The sequence below is a fragment of the Gymnoscopelus braueri genome (genome assembly GCF_963280865.1).
Source record: "Gymnoscopelus braueri genome assembly, chromosome: 14".
Classification (NCBI taxonomy): domain Eukaryota; kingdom Metazoa; phylum Chordata; class Actinopteri; order Myctophiformes; family Myctophidae; genus Gymnoscopelus; species Gymnoscopelus braueri.
Window position 1 is genome coordinate 46,946,558 of NC_137619.1, and position 18,745 is coordinate 46,965,302.

At 40.9% G+C, this 18,745-nt stretch overlaps 1 protein-coding gene across 2 annotated transcripts in view; it reads right to left on the bottom strand.

Annotated features, from left to right (window-relative positions):
* The window catches only part of LOC308100923 (poly(ADP-ribose) glycohydrolase-like), an 88,354-nt gene extending 71,208 nt beyond the window's left edge, over positions 1-17,146 (bottom strand). Inside the window, exons 1-9 of one of the 2 annotated variants that reach the window (XM_080450122.1) lie at positions 17,017-17,146; positions 14,369-14,449; positions 14,124-14,179; positions 13,715-13,811; positions 11,333-12,009; positions 10,836-10,968; positions 7,075-7,197; positions 4,690-4,770; positions 3,818-3,892 (exon numbers count right to left, since the gene is read on the bottom strand). In XM_080450122.1, the coding sequence (XP_080306248.1) occupies positions 3,818-3,892; positions 4,690-4,770; positions 7,075-7,197; positions 10,836-10,968; positions 11,333-12,009; positions 13,715-13,811; positions 14,124-14,152 (1,215 nt within the window). In that variant the 5' untranslated portion in view covers positions 14,153-14,179; positions 14,369-14,449; positions 17,017-17,146. The remainder of the gene's footprint in view (positions 1-3,817; positions 3,893-4,689; positions 4,771-7,074; positions 7,198-10,835; positions 10,969-11,332; positions 12,010-13,714; positions 13,812-14,123; positions 14,180-14,368; positions 14,450-17,016) is intronic. The other variant, XM_080450123.1, reaches the window with a different exon arrangement.
* Between the last annotated feature and the right edge of the window lie 1,599 nt (positions 17,147-18,745).

An 18,745-nucleotide genomic window follows, 5' to 3' on the forward strand; every position in this document is an offset into this window, starting at 1 on the left:
ACCACGCATGCATGTCGTGCGGGGAATGATTATCGCGTGCCCTCCGAACCCAGAACACGCCACTGGTTCAAAGCCTTGACCTCACATGAGCCCGTCAGCATCAGCCTAGCCTTGCCTAAACGCCTGAGCAGTGAGGGAGAGGAATAACTGGATCCTCGCTGAAGGCCATGAGTGGACTGAACAGTAGCAGCCCGCTGATGCAAACACACTACTGTGCTCTCCTCCCTGGAAGGAGCCTGCACTTTCCTGATGGCCTTACTTAGCATCCTTATAGATTTAATGGGCCCTCTTAATTAAATTGGATTGAGCTGTAAAAATGGCTCAGGCAGCTATTGATCTAGCAAGCTCTCTGCCTTACTTGGAGGAATTATTTCAAAGAAAGGGAGGGAGGGAGGGAGGGAGGGGGGTGTGTAGCGGCCCAAAGAAGCAAACTCCCGACGTTGCCCGTGCAATTAGCGGAAGAAGAACCGCGGACAAAGATCTGGCTCGACGATCCATCTGCGAGTGGGATCGTAATCAGCATAACGTACTCTAAGGGTTCCATTACAAGAATCGTTTCATTCTCAAAATGGCTTTAACCCGTCCGTGAACTTTCCAGCCGGACTAAATGCAAGCCAACACGCCGTGACTAAATGCAAGTCACCCAAATTAGGTTTCGTTCAGAAATTGATTTTGTGTCGATTCAAAGGGTGTGGCTGGTTGACACGGTAGATGGTTATACATAGGCTGTCTGAATACTGTACACAGAGGCACATGAGTGGCCTCTAGGGAGAGAAAATAGGCTCTCTCTGTGGTGGAAGAAGTACTCAGATTTGTTTTACTTGGGTCATTTGATCGTCTACTCAGGCTTATGTGAGCCCCCCAGACAGTTTTTAAGTTGCTTGATTCAGTATTTAGATATTTGATATTCATTTTATCAGACACGCCCCCTTCTTTTACAAACCCATTATAACTTAAAACTACATTTTTAACATGTTAGATTCATCAAAAACACCCGTCCTTGGTTCTGGTGACTCATCCTGCCCTCGTGAGGGGGACGTGTTTTTTCGATAACTATTTTGATTTTTGATTTTTTTTGTTGTATTTAATTTTTTTCATTTTCCAAAAATAAATGTAAAAACTAATTGAAAAAACACTTAGGCTTAGGAATGCGACAAAAGCAAAAAAAAATCTCCATGAATTCAAGACTTCGTGGGGTGTGTAGTTGACAGAAAATAAGTACTTTTTTGGGTGAACTATCCCTTTAAATGTAGCAGAACATCAAGAAGGAGGGAGGTGAGACCAAGCCCCCAGGACCGGGGGGGACGATTTGTGAGGCAGAGCTTTCCACGTGGCCAAATCTGGCACTGCAACTTTGACCACAGCTCGGGCCCTGACCATGCACAGGCAAAACGGGCCTCGGATCAATGGGCTGGACTCACGGGCTTGCACACAAGAGGTAGTTCATGACGTAGACGGCGCATGAAGGACACTAGTGCGCATGCTAATGCAGTGGTTCCAGGGGTTACCCAGCATAAGTGGTTAACATAGCATCACAACAAACATAATGCATATTTTATACTTGGGCTATTCAAAAATAGCAGATACACAAGCTCACAGCGCGTCACACGTCAAAATGTTTGGATTTTTTTTATTTATAATTTTGCTTTAAAAAAAAACGTTTTTAAGCAAATATTTTATTCCTGGGGGTCCCCCGACACAAAAAAAACAACAAATACAGATCAATTTGGGGGTCCTTGACATGAAAATGTTTGAGAAACACTGGCATAAAGGACACTGATGATGTCATCAAACCAGAGGGGCCCAAACCCTATATAGGGACCTATGAGCAGAGCGAGCAACTTCATTGACATGAATGTGCGGGGGAGATTTCCGGTCCGTTCTCTAGGTGTGTTATATAACTCCTAACAGGGACAGGGTCTAATGAAAGCATGGCTTCTATACCAGTGGTTTTCAACCCTTTTCATATCAAAGTCCATTATTTATTCGGCATTTGAGCCACGGATCACCGTTTGATGAGATTTAGACTCTCAAGACCCAACATTTTTTATATTTTGTTATCTTTGGATAAGATTTTGTCCACAAAACATTGATCAAAATAACAGTTATTGTACATTCTCTAATTGTGTAGACTTCTTGTCTTTTTTTTTAATTAAGTAACGCAGATGTTTAAGAATAATTTAACTCTAGAGAGCGTAAAATGAAACCAAATGGACCCGTGAGGGTCCATTTGGTTTCATTTTACGCTCTCAAGAGTTAAAGATCTATAAGGGGTCCATTTGGTTACCAACTCTCCATCATTTAGCTGGGGACCACCTGGAACACCCTCAAGGACCACTGGTTGAGAACCACTGTTCTATAGGGATGTGGGACTTCATGTTAGCCAGTCTATGACGCCACGCCATAAAAATGGCGTTGCAGGCGGGCCGACCTTTGTTAAGATCTGATGGCGGTCAGCCCCGACCCAAACATTTCTGTGGTTATCAAAGTGCTGCGCTGTGCTGTCCCCCCCCTGTCCCCCCCCCCTCCCCGTCCTGATTGAATTTCATGCCATTACACTGGATCTTCAAGAGACGGCCGAGTACAGCGTGGGCGGGCGAGATAGATAGAGACAGAGAGAGAGAGAGAGAGAGAAAGACAGATCACGATAGGGGAGGGAAGGAGAGGGGGAGAGTGGGAGAGGGAGGAAGGTGGGAGGAAGAGCAAGAAGAGACAGGGAGAACGAGGGTGCAGAGAGAGTATATTTAACCCCTTAAGACCGGGAACGCATCTGTGTCATTTTAAGATTTCTTTGGGCTATTCAAAAATAGCATATCTACTATATATTTTGAGATGGGGGTCGGCGGCCATTCCGGCCAAATACATATCATTTTGGGGGTCCTTGACATGAACATTTTTTGAGAACCACTGAAATTATAGCGACATAAGTAAAGTAAAGCACGGCACTCTGTGCCGCGCTATGAGCTTGTAAATCTAAAATGACACAGATGCGTTCCTGGTCTTAATGGGTTAAGAGAGAGAGAGAGTCAGACAGACAGACAGACAGAGAGAGCTAGACAGAGAGAGCTAGACAGAGAGAGCTAGACAGAGAGAGAGAGACACAGACATTCTCTTGGCTCTCCTGTAACAGCTGTTGCTGTCACGCTCTGTGTCCATGTGTCCTAACTGGAAAGCCCTCGGCATCCAGTCTCCAGTGCAGACTGGTACCAGTAGCAGAAGGAGAGGATTCACACTGGTGGGCCAAACAGCCAAACACTGAAGACTGAAGAGCATGAGTAAGGAGGGTGGGACCATATTCCTTATTATCGCGATAAAAGAACGCTCACAATAATAGAGAAGAAATCTTACAGGACACAGGATAAACACGTGAAATAGTGATGACACAAAGAAATGAGCAGACAAAATTGGAACACTATAAAATTGAGGCGGATAAATAGGTACTCTTTACTGATTAAATTGGCAACCCGCCTGAAAATTTAGCTGAGCAGGAGAGACAGGGAGGCCCCTGTTACTGAAAAAACACTCTATAGCAATGATTACTATCATTGTTTTGTTCTTAGCAAACAAATATCACTTAAACTACCTTCAATAACATTTGTAGCAGCCTGGTACGTAGTGGTGGACAAAGTACTCAACCCCCAAAAAATACTTGAGTCAAAGTATAGATACTCCTGGTCAAAGATTACTCAACCACAAGTGAAAGTTGCTCTGTCAAAGCTGAGCTTGAGTTAAAGTACTGGAGTACTTGCTTTTTAAAAATACGGAAGTATTCAAAAGTACATGCTTTATCAAGCAGATGCGTGTCTGTGCTGCTTACCTCTGTGCAAAGCAGATTCAGCGCAGTGAAGTCCCATTTCTTTGCGTGGGCTGTGTTGTATCTCAGTATGGCATCCTGTGTGTGCAGAGTAACATTTCAGTATTCACAGTGGAGTTACTAGTTACAGCCAGTGGTGGAAAAAGTACTCAAATGTTTTACTTAAGTAAAAGTATCAATACTGCAATGTAGAAGTACTCTGTTACAAGCAAAAGTCCGGAATTCTAAATTTACTTGAGTAAAAGTACAAAAGTATTGGCATCACAATGTACTTAAAGTACCAAAAGTAAAAGTACTAAAATGTTTGAAAATAGCAGATCTACAAGCTCACAACGCGTCGCGACGCGTTGTAAGCTTGTAGATCTGCTATTTTCAAATAGCCTAGGTATAGAATAGTAACTAGTTTTCAAATAATTGTAGTGGAGTAAAAGTGCAATATTTGCCTCTGAGATGTAGTGGAGTAGAAGTAAAAGTATAGACAATTGGAAATACTCCAGTAAAGTAAAAGTACCTCAGAATTGTACTTAAGTGCAGTACTTGAGTAAATGTACTAAGTTACTTTACACCACTGACAGTGGAGTTAGTAGTTACAGCCTAGAGCCTAGTATAAAAGCACACGCTCCAGCATGCCTGTCACTGTGGCAGACTCTGCCACCCTGTGGTTGTTTATGGAATTGTTTTTTAGTTTCCTTGAATCTGTCTTGACTTCTGGGTAAAAACACACAGATACAGTAGCAGTAAAAGACGATGAAAACCTATTACAGAGACATGCTTTGATGACCCAATGATGGTCCAGTGAGAGCTAACTTCACCCGTGTATATTAAGCCAAGCTCACCCCCATACAACACCCCTCACATACAGTCCATTGTCTCACCCTAACGTCCAGAGAACTTTTGAACTCTCCCTCCAGGGCTGTGTGGATCAGCTCCCATCGACTCTGGACACCACTTCCATCCTGAAAACATGACACAAAAGATAATATTCCTGACCATGTGTCACACGTAGGGGCATACCTTGATGTATGGTTGATTTGTTAACTCTTTAAGACCAGGAACGCATCTGTGTGTCATTTTTATATTTCCTTGGCTATTCAAAAATACCAGATCTACAAGCTCATAGCGCGGCACCGAGTGCCGCGCTATGAGCTTGTAGATCTGCTATTTTAGAAAAATCCTGAAAAGTTGTGCAAATATTAGAATTTTTTTCTTTTTTTTTACTGACATTTGTAACTCAAATCTTTGCTTCTGTGGGTTCCTGGAACTAAATATTTTACAAATGTTCGCTTTAAAAAATATATAATCAAAAAATGTTCAAGTTTTTTCAAAAATAGCAGATCTACAAGCTCATAGCACGGCACTCTGTGCCGTGCTATGAGCTTGTATATCTGCTATTTTTTGGATAGCCAAATAAATCAAAAAATGACACACAGATGCGTTCCTGGTCTTAATGGGTTAATTCATACAACAAAAAATAAAACCATTTTAACGTGCTTCTTTATTATTCGATTAATCCAAAAAGTTATCGATAGAATAAACACCCATTGATAGTTAAGTGAACCTGGGACATGAGGAGAACAGCATCTCTCTGGTATCTACGTTTCCCAGCATACCTCAGGGAAGACATCCTTAGGCTTGGGCCAAAGTTCAATAAAGAAGATCTTTACTGTGTCACACGAGCTTTCACCGCACTCCATTTCTCTCGTGGGGATTTCGACCACGTCACTTTCTCTTTCCCACGCTGTCAAAGCCTTTCCATTTTACAATTCTAAGAGCGTGAGCTCTACTAGCCAATAAGATGCTTTCAATTTGCTGTCAGCCAATCAGGCGATGGGCTCCAGTTTTACAAATAGTACCGCCTGCGGTCTCAACCGGTCATTCTCTTTTTCAGACCAAGCGTTGAGCGTCCCATCTCCTACAACCCACCTCCTACCCCAGCTCCACCTTGCAAGGTCTCCATTGTGCAGGAGCAGTAGCCCCATTTGGAACCTCTCCCTCCGCTATATAGCTCCGAGATGAGGTTCCACGCAGCTCGGTTTTAACTTCTAGTGGCAAAGAAAAGTCTAACCTACAGGTTGAAATAAGCGTTTAAATCGTTTAAAATGTCAGCCTGTGGCCATGTTTTCCCGATGCAATCTTACGGGAGCAGTACTGCGCATGCGGACGGGGGTTGACTGGCCACAGGCCGATGTCGATTTGAGCTTTTATATCTGCTACTTTTGCTATTTTTGAATTTGAATCCTGAAAAGTAACAGTTTTGGACATATGAGGTTTCCACCCGACAGAGACGATATCGGTTTCAATATCAATATCGCGCATCCCTAGTTTTGGAATAAAGGGGCATTGTTTTTTTTCAAATTCAGTATTTACATGTGTTTTTCAGAATGGACAAACTTGTACCACGACATCGGTCTAGTCGACAAAACGTGTAACTTTATTGTTTATATATAGCATACCTCACTCTCACGGAAGAGGTTCATCTCTCTTTATTGAACTAGCACAGTGGTTCTCAACCTGTGGGTCGGAACCCCCCGGGGGGTCCGTCCGCACATGATTTTGAGGGGGTCCCCAGGTGACAGTGAAGTGACAATTTGCTCTACAAGCGTTGTGAGCTTGTAGATCGGCTATTTTCACAATATTTATCTGTAGAACCGTGAATGTAATGCCTCAACTCCTACATTCAAAGTGCTTATCAGGGTGGGGGGGGTCCCCAGTTCAAATATGACTATTTTGGGGGGTCACGGCCTGAAAAGGTTGAGAACCACTGAACTAGCACACCTCACTCTGCATAGAGAAGACGTTCTAGCTGTGAGGAGGGAACGGCACTGCACTGCTTTCATCTACAAAACCTTGCTTAGGAAATTGCCTGATTATCTTAACAGCTTATCACCATTTAGAGTTTGTAATCAATCACCATACCTAAAAACACTTTTAAAACATTACCACTTATAAATCTGATCTGGGTAAGACCGCCTTTCTTTACTATGCCGCACACATGTGGAACTGTCTACAACACGTTTGTTTTTATTGGAGAATTAAATTTCACTCGATCGCTTTGAACAGCTTGTCGACAATACTTTGAAATCTGTCTGCACGTGTACCTTATGATATCTCTATGTTCTCCATGTTTGTCATCTTTTGTCATTTTGTATCGGTTTAATTGTGTAATCAGGGCATCAGTGGAAAAGAGGGCTTGATCTCAATTGGCCTTCCATGAATATGAAAATACCTAGGGTTAGGGTAGAGGTTGTAGCATAGCATACCTCACTCTCCATAGGGAAGAGGTTCTTCTCTGAACATGGCATCTTCACAGACACGTCATCCCAGGCGTCTTTGAACTTGGTGGGGTACGGCACGGCGGGCTCCCCCTCTCTGAGGAGATCTGTCTGCAAGGGGGACATAGAAGGGTTTTAAAAAATGACAGAGTTGAGGTGGCTCAACTGGAGAGCGTGGTATCCCGGCCTGAAAAATGCATTTTCTCTTAACTGAAGAGCTGGAGAGACATGCAGATCCCTGTTACTGAACTAACACTCTAGTCTAGTCTAAAGCAATGATTACTATCAAAATATAGAGTTATTTAAGACTTATTTTAACAAAGAAACATGACTTACCCTACCTTTAAAGTGTAAAAGTGGACCCTTGCGGGTCATAATATGACAACGTGACATATTTAGGAATGGATGCGTTTGCCATTCTAGTGTTAATACCCTTTGAAAGAGCTGTCACGATTTATTATTACGATTATTCAACACTAACAAGTGCACTGGGCAGTGATATTAAATGTGACATTTACATACATCATCTATCTAAATATTAAATATTATCTCACAGAGCCAATTAGCAAGGTAATAATAACTATGAATCTGTCAAAAGAAAAAAAAACTATGACTTATTTCAAACACAACCTCGTTACCTGCGTAAAAAGGCAGCAATATGATCCTCGATTAATAGGCAGGTGATTAAACTAAAAAGTAATAATAATTCTAGTACGATACGATACGATAATACGATAATACGATACGATAATAGTGTTTTTCATTTGAACAATTCATTGTCTTAAAGGGGAAGACCACCCATTTTCAATATTTAACTATGTCATTAATATAGCATAAAGGAGTTGTGTGGAAATAAGAAAAATTTTAAATGTTAAAAATTTTAAATGTTAAACCCAAATTGATTTTGGGTTTAACATTGCAAATTACACCATGATGAGTCATCACGGTGTAATTTGCAATGTTAAACCCAAAATCAATCCTCCAGTTCAACGCAACACAGAAAGGGGGGAACTTTTTTCTTATTTCCACACAACTCCTTTATGCTATATTAATGACATAGTTAAATATTGAAAATGGGTGGTCTTCCCCTTTAAGTGTCTAATCCATTAAGACTGGGAACGCATCTGTGTCATTGTAAGATTTCTTTGGCTATTCAAAAATAGCAGATATACAAGCTCATATCTGCTATTTTTTTTTTTTTGCATATCTTTGAATAAATATATTTTTAAAGCAAACATGTGTAACTGAAATTTTTGCTTCTGGGGGATTCCACACATGTCTTCTAAATCCTAATAGTTCTTTTGAAAAAACGTACGTTGCTATAATATCAGTGGTTCTCAAACTTTTTCATGTCAAGGACCCCCAAAATGATATGTATTTGGTCGCGGACCCCCATGTCAAAATACGTTGTTCCAGGGACCCCCATGAAGCAAAGATTTGAGTAAAAAAAAATCAAAGATTTGCACATTCTCCACGATTTTGTCAAACAATTGCAGATCTACAAGCTCACAGCGTGGCACTGGCACTCGGTGCCGCCCTACGAGCATGTATATATCTGCTATTCTTTGAATTGCCAAAGAAATCTTAAAATGACACAGATGCGTTCCCGGTCTTAACACATTGAGTGCCAAAAACGGTCGGGGCCGTTTTTCATAATCCAAACGAGGTGTGCCAAAAACGGTTATAACCGTTTTTGGGGGGGGGAAAGAAAAAAAAAGAAAATTACAATATATATATTTTTTCCTTCACAGCACCAGGAGATATCATTTTTCGAAGATTTAGACTTTAATCCACCTGGTTAACTTATGACTTCAAAAGCCTGTATCTCGGCTCCTGTGTACTTTTTTTTTTTATTATGTATTTTTGACTATTTTTGACTATTTTCAACTGGCTGCAACTATGGAACGGATTACCGAATGTTTAAAAAAAAAATCCCCCGATTGTACGAGACCTCTATGTGTGTAATGAGGGGATCACCGTGAGGACGGTGATCACTGAAAATATTTTGTGACTACTTGAAAAAGGTTCAAAAATGGTTAAAAGTCCAGGCACTGACTGTACCCTGTTTTAAAAAAAAACTGGCACTCAATGTGTTAATGGGCTAATATCCAGAGGACATGGTGAGCACTCACAGCCGAGGACACAGTCTGACTAGAGATTTAGTGACGTGAAGCCCTCGGGGTCTAAGAGGATGACTTCACTGACTCCTTCTCCTTCTCTCTCCGTCTTCATCTCAACACATACAGACATGAACCACCACACAGCCTACATTCTGCCTCACTCGCTCTTTACACTCCACTTCTTCCTTTAGCCCATTAAAAAAAATAGCAGATCTACAAGCTAGGTGCTGCACGATGAGCTTGTAGATCTGCTATTTTTGAAAATGTGTGCAAATCTTTGAATATATATATTTTTTTAAAGCGATTTTTTTTACTCAAATCTTTGCTTCTGGGGGTTCTACAAATGTCTTCTAAATCCAGATAAAGAGATTTTTGAAAAAACTTATGTTGCTGTAATATCAGTGGTTCTCAAACTTTTTTTCGTGTCAAGGACCCCCAAAATGATACGTATTTGGCCGCCAAAATATGCTGTTCCAGGGACCCCTCAGAAGCAAATATTGGAGTTAAAAATGTTCGCTTAAAAATATATATATATTCAAAGATTTGCACAAATTTTCACGATTCTTCCCAAAAAATTGCAGATCTACAAGCTCATAGCGCGGCACTCTGTGCACCATGGAGCTGTGTTGATTTCGTCGACTAAAATTATGACGAAAAATGTTCGTCGACTACCTTTTTTCACTGACGAAAACTAAATAAAAACTCAATACAAACTAGGCTATGATGACTAATAATAAGACTATTTTTGAAGAGAAAGAAATCTTAAAATGACACAGATGCGTTCCCGGTCTTAATGGGTTAACCACTTACAAGGGCATGAAACTCTAGGCCGGTTTTGTAGTTTATTTCCCTGTACAGGCTCAAAACTAAAATCAGGGTAAAAAAAAACATGGCAGGCTCTCACCTTAACCTTATACACCAATGTTTTGTTTATACGTTTATTTTAAATGACACAGACATCACAATTACATTGGACAAACCAGATGCATTGTTTGAGTGTTAATTTTCAACACCTGTGTATGCGAGGCTTATCCAAATAGAATAACACTAATCTAAAAACCAATCAAATACAAGGAGACATCATCATAAGACACAATACATTAACTGAAACAAAAGCAACATAATGATTCCAATAATCAGAATCTATTCATTCGTGTGAGCACTGTTGATTTGATTTTAAACCATAATTTGAGTCACACCGGGAAAGCACAGTGACATTTTAGATTATAGCATTGGCTATTCAAAAATAGCAGATATACAAGCTCACTTTGTGCCACGATGCAAGCTTGTATATCAGATTTTTTGGGGAAAAAAATTAAAATCGTAGAAAGTGTTTGGTGGAAGTTCGTGTAGTTGCTCCAGCATGAGCTCTGACGTCCAACAACTATGGTGTAGGCAGGGAACAGGGATGCACGATATACCAGCCAACATATCGGTACTATTGGGAATATCAGCCTTAAAAAATGCAATATCAATATCGCGCATTCCTAGTTTTGGTAGAAAGGGGCATTGTTTTTAGTTTTATCCCCCCCAAGGACCACACTGGTTGAGAACCACTGTTCTAAGAGGCCATATCTTTACTGGGAAGTTCCCTTGCAAAATGAGACGGCTGTGAATGTGATGGCTTACCCTGATGGTGACGGTGTGACTTGGCGCCACCTTCAGGTGAGACAGAGGAGGAGCACACTGGGGCATTCTGTTCAGCTGGTCGATGGACGTCCCCAACCACTTCCTGTCCATGTCGTCCGACGCCGATGGAACACTGTGTACGACGACAGCAGCAGCACAACGAGTCAGCGTACCAACACCAACAACTTGACTTTAAGATTTGTTTTTAAATCACTGAATGGCCTGGCACCTCAGTATCTATCTGAACTTTTACAGGTGTATAACCCCCCTAGGTCACTGCGGTCTGCGTGCCAGTTGAAACTTGAGGTCCCTAATTCAAGTTTAAAGACCAGAGGTGACCGAGCCTTTTCAGTAGCAGCCCCCATATTATGGAATGCGCTCCCCTCCCATGTCAAACTGGCCCCCACCATCGAGACTTTTAAATCTCGCCTTAAGTGAAACATGTGAGTACTTTTTCCCACCACTGCGCTAATTAAGAGCAACCGTGTAACAGGTACCTCTCTACAGCCACCCGTGCCTGGTCTCTAGTGGCGTCGGTCGACGGTGGTCCGCTCCGCTCCGGCGTCTCGCCGTCGTCGTCCTCTGTGTCCATAGTCGCCGCAGACTGGTCTGCCAAACTGCCTTTATGAAAGTGCATGGGATTGATCTCGGCAAACTCCGGAGGGCACGCCTGGTCCCACTCGGCCGAATCGCTGTATTTGGAAGATTTCTCGCGGACGGGGCTGTCGGGGCTCAGCATCTCCACGTCGTCGGGGGGCGGGGGGGTGCCCGCCGCTGGCGCCTCCGCCGCCGCAGTCTTTTTAGGGCTATCGCTGAGGCAGAGGGTGAGCGTGGGACTGGAAGAGCGAGCGGGCGCTACGCTCGCCGGGGGGTCGTCGGGTGAACCGGGGACGCTCACGGACGACGTCGTCTGCCCGTTGGAACAATGCACCGGCGGCAGCACGGCGGCGGCGACAGACTCGTCCGTTTCCGGCGGTGCGCCCGTGCTGCTCTCGCGGCGGTCTGCGTTACGGTCCTGATGATGTGTGAGCGGGTCGTCTGGCGTCGTGTTCTCCATCATCACGATGCTGCCGCCTTCGTTTTCCACGTCGTCGTCGGTCTCTTCTTTGGGGGGGGGTCGCACGAGGTCGAGGTCGTCTCCTGTGTCGTCTGTGAGGTCTGCTTTTGGACGGGGCTGTCACGGTTACAGATTTAACATGACGATTAGTTGTCACTCAAATGATTGCGATTAACGATTTCATTGTGTGTTTGGCCATTGAACATTGGAACACATGAATTTTGCCTTTTAGGCTTTTAGTTTGCCTTTTAGGCTTCGTAATCAAAAAAATGCACAGGGCAGACATGACAAATAACTAAAAGTATACAAAGTAATTACTGACATCCTCCTATAATTCTACAAAGCTCTGTGAGTGAGCGCGTCCCCCAAAATCTCTTCTGCCCGGTTCTCCTCAGTGGCTGGAGCAATTGATCTGCATTTGCACACGGCCATTGACCATTACCATGTGCACGGAACACCGAAGCCCGTTTTTCGCTTTCCCCAAATGGCAGCAGTTTATTAGCGTTTTTGTGTTCGCTGGCTCCCGGGTTGCCAAATCATGTGCGTGAAACAAGTGCCGGTTTTGCCACATCCGTGAAACAAGCGGACCATGACGCACTTTGGGTGCTCATATCCCCCGACGGGTATGGTCTAGTATCTAATATAGGGATGCACCGAATATTTGGCCACCGAAACATATCGGCCGAAAATTGTTAATAAATGCATTATCGGCTTTCGGCCGAAAGGGTTTTAACGCCGAAAAAATATCCACAAATGTTTAGAAGTCATACACAAACAACACAATCCGATCGGTAAGGGAAGGTAGGGAAAAGTATACATCAGTTGCGTCTGTATCGGTAACACACTATTGTATGGAGGAGCTGCTTCTCTGAGCCCAGATGACATTCCTCCCCACACCATGCACCTCCCTCACACACACACACGACAGCACCGTTCCAACTCAAGTAGGAAGGAAGGAATAGCCTACTAACTTTGTAACCAAGCTTTGCTGTTGTCATCTTGAATAAACCAAACTAGAATCCACACATGTCAGAGGGTGTAATAGTAGTAGGTTAACCTGCGCTGGTTAAGAGCCTGAATGCGCAGCGCAAGATAATTAACCTCACCTGCTGAAACGCTTCCGTCTGTGATTGTGTGTGTGTGTGTGTGTGTGTGTGTGTGTGTGTGTGTGTGTGTGTGTGTGTGTGTCTTTCTGAGATGAAACAGAAAGTGACTTCTCAAATGAAACTGAAAGTAACTTCTCAGTGGCAGGCCTAATATTATTAATAGCCTTGGCTATGTGCAATAATTCAGCTAGAGACATTATATTGCCTTTTGTTGGAAGTGGCTATTCAATACATTTTGTTTTAATTTCTTGAATTAATATTTCTTTAATTTGCAATAATTCAACTGTATGGCATGCTAATGTTTTGAGACATATTGTATTATATGTTATTTATGTTTTAAATAACTGATCTCAATATGAACCCATTATAGTGATGATACAAAAAAATATATATATAATTTTAAAAACAAAAAATCGGCCTTTCGGTATTCGGTTTTCGGCCAAATGTTTTCCTACATTCGGTATTCGGTTTCGGCCAAGAATTTTCCATTCGGTGCATCCCTAATCTAATAATTTTCGAAATAGCTGATCTACAAGCTTACAACGCGTCACAAGTGACGCGTTGTAAGCTTGTAGATCAGCCATTTCTGCTGTTTTTGGACAATGTTTGAGAATGTGTGAAAAAATTTCAACATGGAAACGATTATGCAAGATAATTGCGATTATGTCAAATAATTGCGAATAGGCGATGATGTAATAATTATGTGACAGGCCTACTTTTGGATTGTCATCCTTTGAATCCTCTGGCTCGTCGTCGTCGTCGTCGTCGTCGTCTTCCTCGGCACTGTCGCTTCGGTAGAATCTGTAGAATCGGCTATCGAACAAATCACAACGGCAACATTAGGGCTCGCCATACTTTGCTGATCGGTGTCCCCCCACTGGGGGTCTATACTACGCCCCCTACTCTTTGTCCTAGACTCCCTACCCTCTACGTCAAATCTGTTTGCCAAAAAATAGCAGATCTACAAGCTCACAAGGCGAGCTTGTAGATCTGCTATTTTCACATAATGTTCGCCCCCAGAATAGGGACGCTAGGTCTCATGTGGGCAAGATATTTCCAACACTAGTTCTCAGGGCAAAAAAAAAAGAAAAAAAAACCATCCCATTGTTCATTAGGGCTTAATACCTTTCATGATAGTCCGATTCTTGATCCATCTTCAATTCTTAACAGATGAAAATAGCCTGTTTAACAAGGGAAAATGTAATATACGCCTTGAAACAGTGACAAAGATTAGTATTATGCAGGCTACGGAATACTTTTTTCGGTCAATTCTAACCTCCAATCAAGAGAAAGGGGCGCGATATCAAGGCCAAAAATCATGTGTACCTTTATTTGGGTTTAGAAAGGCGATGCAAACACAGGCCACAAACCTTGAATTCTGGAACTTTGGTCCCCTTTTAAATGTCCACAAGTCGGACAGCAGCACCCCGGGTAGAGTCGAGGCCACAAAGCTGTCAGACAAAAGTCATTTCAGGCTCCTACTTTTGAGGTACATTTTACATTACTTGAGTATTTAGATTTTTTCCCCCACTATTTTATACTTCTACTCCAGTACATGTCGGAGGCAGATTTTTTACGGCACTATTTTTTGGTTAAAACAAAAAGATTTTTGTTAAAGGTTAAAGCACTATATACTGATAGTAATTATTGCTATATAATGTGTGTTCAGTAACAGGGGTTTCCCTGTCTCTCCAGCTCTTTAATTTTTTCAGAAATGTTCAGGTGGGCTGAGAGTACCCATTTATCAGCTTCATTTGCGTAGTATTACAGTTCCAATTGTGCCTGCTCATTTCTTTGTGTCATCACTTCCAATTCCACTTGTTTAATCTGTATCCTGTCTGAGTTCTCTGTCTTGATTGGATAAAATTGGTATCCTGACCTGAAAATGCATTTTCTGTTTAATAAAGATCTGGAGAGACATGGAGACTCCTATTACTGAGCAAACACTCTAAATAGCAATGAGTACTATCAGAATACAGAGCTATTTGACACTTATTTTAACCAAAGAAAATCACTTACTGTACCCTACCTTTAAGTATTTTTAAAAGCAGGTACTCCAGTGCAGCAGTAGACTACTTTAACTCAAGTACAATTTTGACAGAGAAACTTTCACTTAAGTTTAACGAGGTGGAGTCATATTTGACCATGAGTATCTCTACTTTGATTCAAAGTACTGGGGTGAAATACTTTGTCCACCACTGTTGACAATGCATATTAATGAACACTTAAAACTTGATGAGGATTATGAACATACACATGATGTAAATAATGTGCCATAAGGCCTCAGTGTCTGACACTGGATTCATGTTCTTACAAAAGCAGCAGTGGTGTTAAGTAACTACAAAAAGTACATTTACTCAATCAAGTACTGTACTTAAGTACAATTTTGAGGGTTATTTTACTAGATAGTTTCCAATTGTCAGCACTTTTCTACTCCACTACAACTCAGAGGCAAATATTATACTTTTACTCAACTACAATTATTTGAAAACTCTAGTTACTTTGTAGATTTTGATTATTATTACAAAACCTACATTAACCACTTCAGCCCTATATACATTTCGGCCATTTGAAGATGCATTGTGAGCTTGTAGATCTGCTATTTTTCAAAAGACTTTCTGCAAGACATTCTGCACAACTAGTACTACTTTTGGTATATTTTGATGCCAATACTTTTGTACTTACTGTACACTCAAGTAAATTTTGAATACCGGGACTTTCACTTGTAACAGAGTATTTCTACATTGCAGCATTGCTACTTCAGAGTACTTCTTCTACCACTGCTAACAATAGAGGCTTTGCAAACAGTCAAAACAGCTGACGATGTTAACAGCATTTTTAAACAGTTAAAGGTATGATTTTTTGTTATTAAAACAAAACGTTTTTTGTTAAAAGGTGAAAGCACTATTTTTTTGATCATTGCTATAGTGTTTGTTCAGTGCTTGTTCAGTCTTCCTGTCTCTCCAGCTGTTTAATAAACAGAAATTTCATTTTCAGTAGGTGACCACATTTCAGCCAATCAAGGGAGAGTACCCATTTATCAGCTTCATGTTGATAGTGTTTCAGTTCCAATTGTGTCTGCTCATTTCTTTGTGTCATAACTTCCAATTTCACTTGCTTAATCTGTATCCTGACTGAGTTCTCTATCCTGATTGGATACAAATGGAATCCTGACCTTACAATGCATTTTCTGTTTAATAAAGAGCTGGAGAGACATGGAGACTCCTGTTACTGAACAAACACTCTATAGCAATGAGTACTATCAGAATATAGAGCTATTTAACACTTATTTTAACCATAGAAAATCACTAACCCTAGCTTTAAGTCGACTGTCAGTGACTGGGATAGTTTGCTTAGGTATAGTTTAATATTTCATAAAATGATGAATATACTGAACCAGTGGTTCTCAAACTTTTCCGTGCCAAGGACCCCCAAATTGATACATTAGCAGCCCACACGGACCCCCATTTGAAAAGATATGCCAGGGACCCCCAAAATAAGATATTCATTTTAAGGCTACAGTGATTCTGAACCATTTTAATTCCAAGGAACCCAATTTGACATGCATTTAGGCCATGGACCCCCCATTTGATGACATTTGTATCTCTGGGACCCCAATGAATGTTAATCTAACTCTGAGAGTGTACAAATGGAACCAAATGGACCCGCAAGGGTCCATTTGGTTCCATTTATACACTCTCAGAGTTACAGACCACATAAGGGTCCATTTGATTCCTGACTATCAATCATTTGACTGCATGGGGACCCCTAGCTGGAACCCCCCCTCAAGGACCCCTGGGGGTCCCAGCGGACCCCCACTGTGAGAACCACTGCACTAAACCAACCCTCAAACATTGGACCCAGCTTTGTTTATCTTTAAAGCTAACGTTAGCCTGCTAGCTTCAAAGTGTCCACACATAAGAGCACTGTGTGAAGTCAGTGTCTCTCTATCTCTCTCTCTCTCTCTCTCTCTGTCTCTCTGTGTTGTGGGGAAACAAAGCAATTTAATGTAACTTACAAGCAACGTGGCTCTTTCTGCGAGGCGAATGAAGATGTTTTACTCCATGTTTGTGTTTATTTTTGGACATAGATACATGACTTGTTGTCTTCAGAACAACTGATGCACTTCTTCTACTGTCATCTTGTCCCTGCGTTGCCAGGTTGTGTGAGAGAAACAAGCAACCGCGGTGTCTAGTATGAAAACAAGTCCGAAAGAAGCGAGCCCCAGCCCCTTCGCCCTTCAGACCGGCTATTTGAAAATGTAAAAAAATATTTTAAATATTTAAAAAATATATATATATATATATACATCTTGGAGGACAATTTGAAAAACAAATTAGGAGTCGTTTAATGGTCAGTAATGTCGTTATTTGAATAAGAATGTTCTTGTGATAAACCACTGGTTTAAACGACATTAGGAAACAAGCCCCAAATAAGCAACTACCCCAAATAAAACAAAAACTAACTAACTAACCAATATTTACAAGCAACTTTACAGAAAAACAAGCCCAAAGTCGCTTACAATAAACGTACATGGCAACCCTGCTATAAGCAGTGTGTTACCGCCACCACCTGGACTGGAGTGTCTGTGGTTATTATGTTATTAAATTATACAGAAAGAGTGGTGGAAAAACTCACATTTTTTACTTAAGAAAAAGTACTAAATACTGCAATGTAGAAATACTCTGTTACAAGTAAAAGTCCGGAATTCAAAATGTACTTGAGTAAAAGTACAAAAGTATTGGAATCAAAATGTACTTAAAGTACCAAAAGAAAAAAGTATACTATGCAGTCCCATTTCAAGTTTTCAAATGTATAAAAAATATTTTGAAAATAGCAGATGTACAAGCTCATTGTATTGATCGGCTCATTGATCGGCTATTTTCAAATGGCCGAAATATGTTAATGTATGTTTTGTAATAGTAATCCAAATCTACAAAGTAACTATTAGCTAAAGTTTTCAAATAAATGTAGTGGAGTAAAAGTACAATATTTGGATCGGAGATGTAAATACTCAAGACAATGTAAATACTCAAAATTGTACTTAAAGGTAGGGTAAGTGATATTTTTTTGTATTTTTTCTTTGTTTTGTTAAAAAAAGGTTAAAGTACTATATTCTGATAGTAATCATTACTACAGAGCGTGTGTTCGGTCACAGGGGTCTCTCCCGCTTTTTAGTAAACAGAATATAGTACATTTTCAGGTAGGTGTCAACATTTGAGCCAATCAGGAGAGAGCACTGAAAATGCATTTTCTGTTTAATAAAGAGCTGGAGAGACATGGGAGACTCCTTATATGGACAGGACACTCTATAGTAACGAGTACTATCAGAACATAGACCCATTTTGCAATTATTTGAATAATTGCAAATCACTTACCCTACCTTTAAGTAGTAAGTCTACAGTACTTAATGTACTTAGTTACTTTCCACTACTGCAGAAAGGCATTTGAATATTTTAATTGAATCAGTCTCTTAAACAAACAAAAATTATTATTATTATTATTATTATTATGATTATTACCCGTAGTAGTTTTATACATACAACTTAGAGTGCTTTTCTGAGTACTCAGACACTTATACAAACAAAAGAAAATAATGGTCTTCCAAAGCAAAATTTTTTTTTTAAATGAAATAAGAAATAACTAGAAAATGTGCTCCTCGGAGCACAGGTCTCCGCCAGTACTGTCCCTGATTAATCCTGTCTTACCTATTTATATTACATATTGTCACGTGTCACTTGACCAAT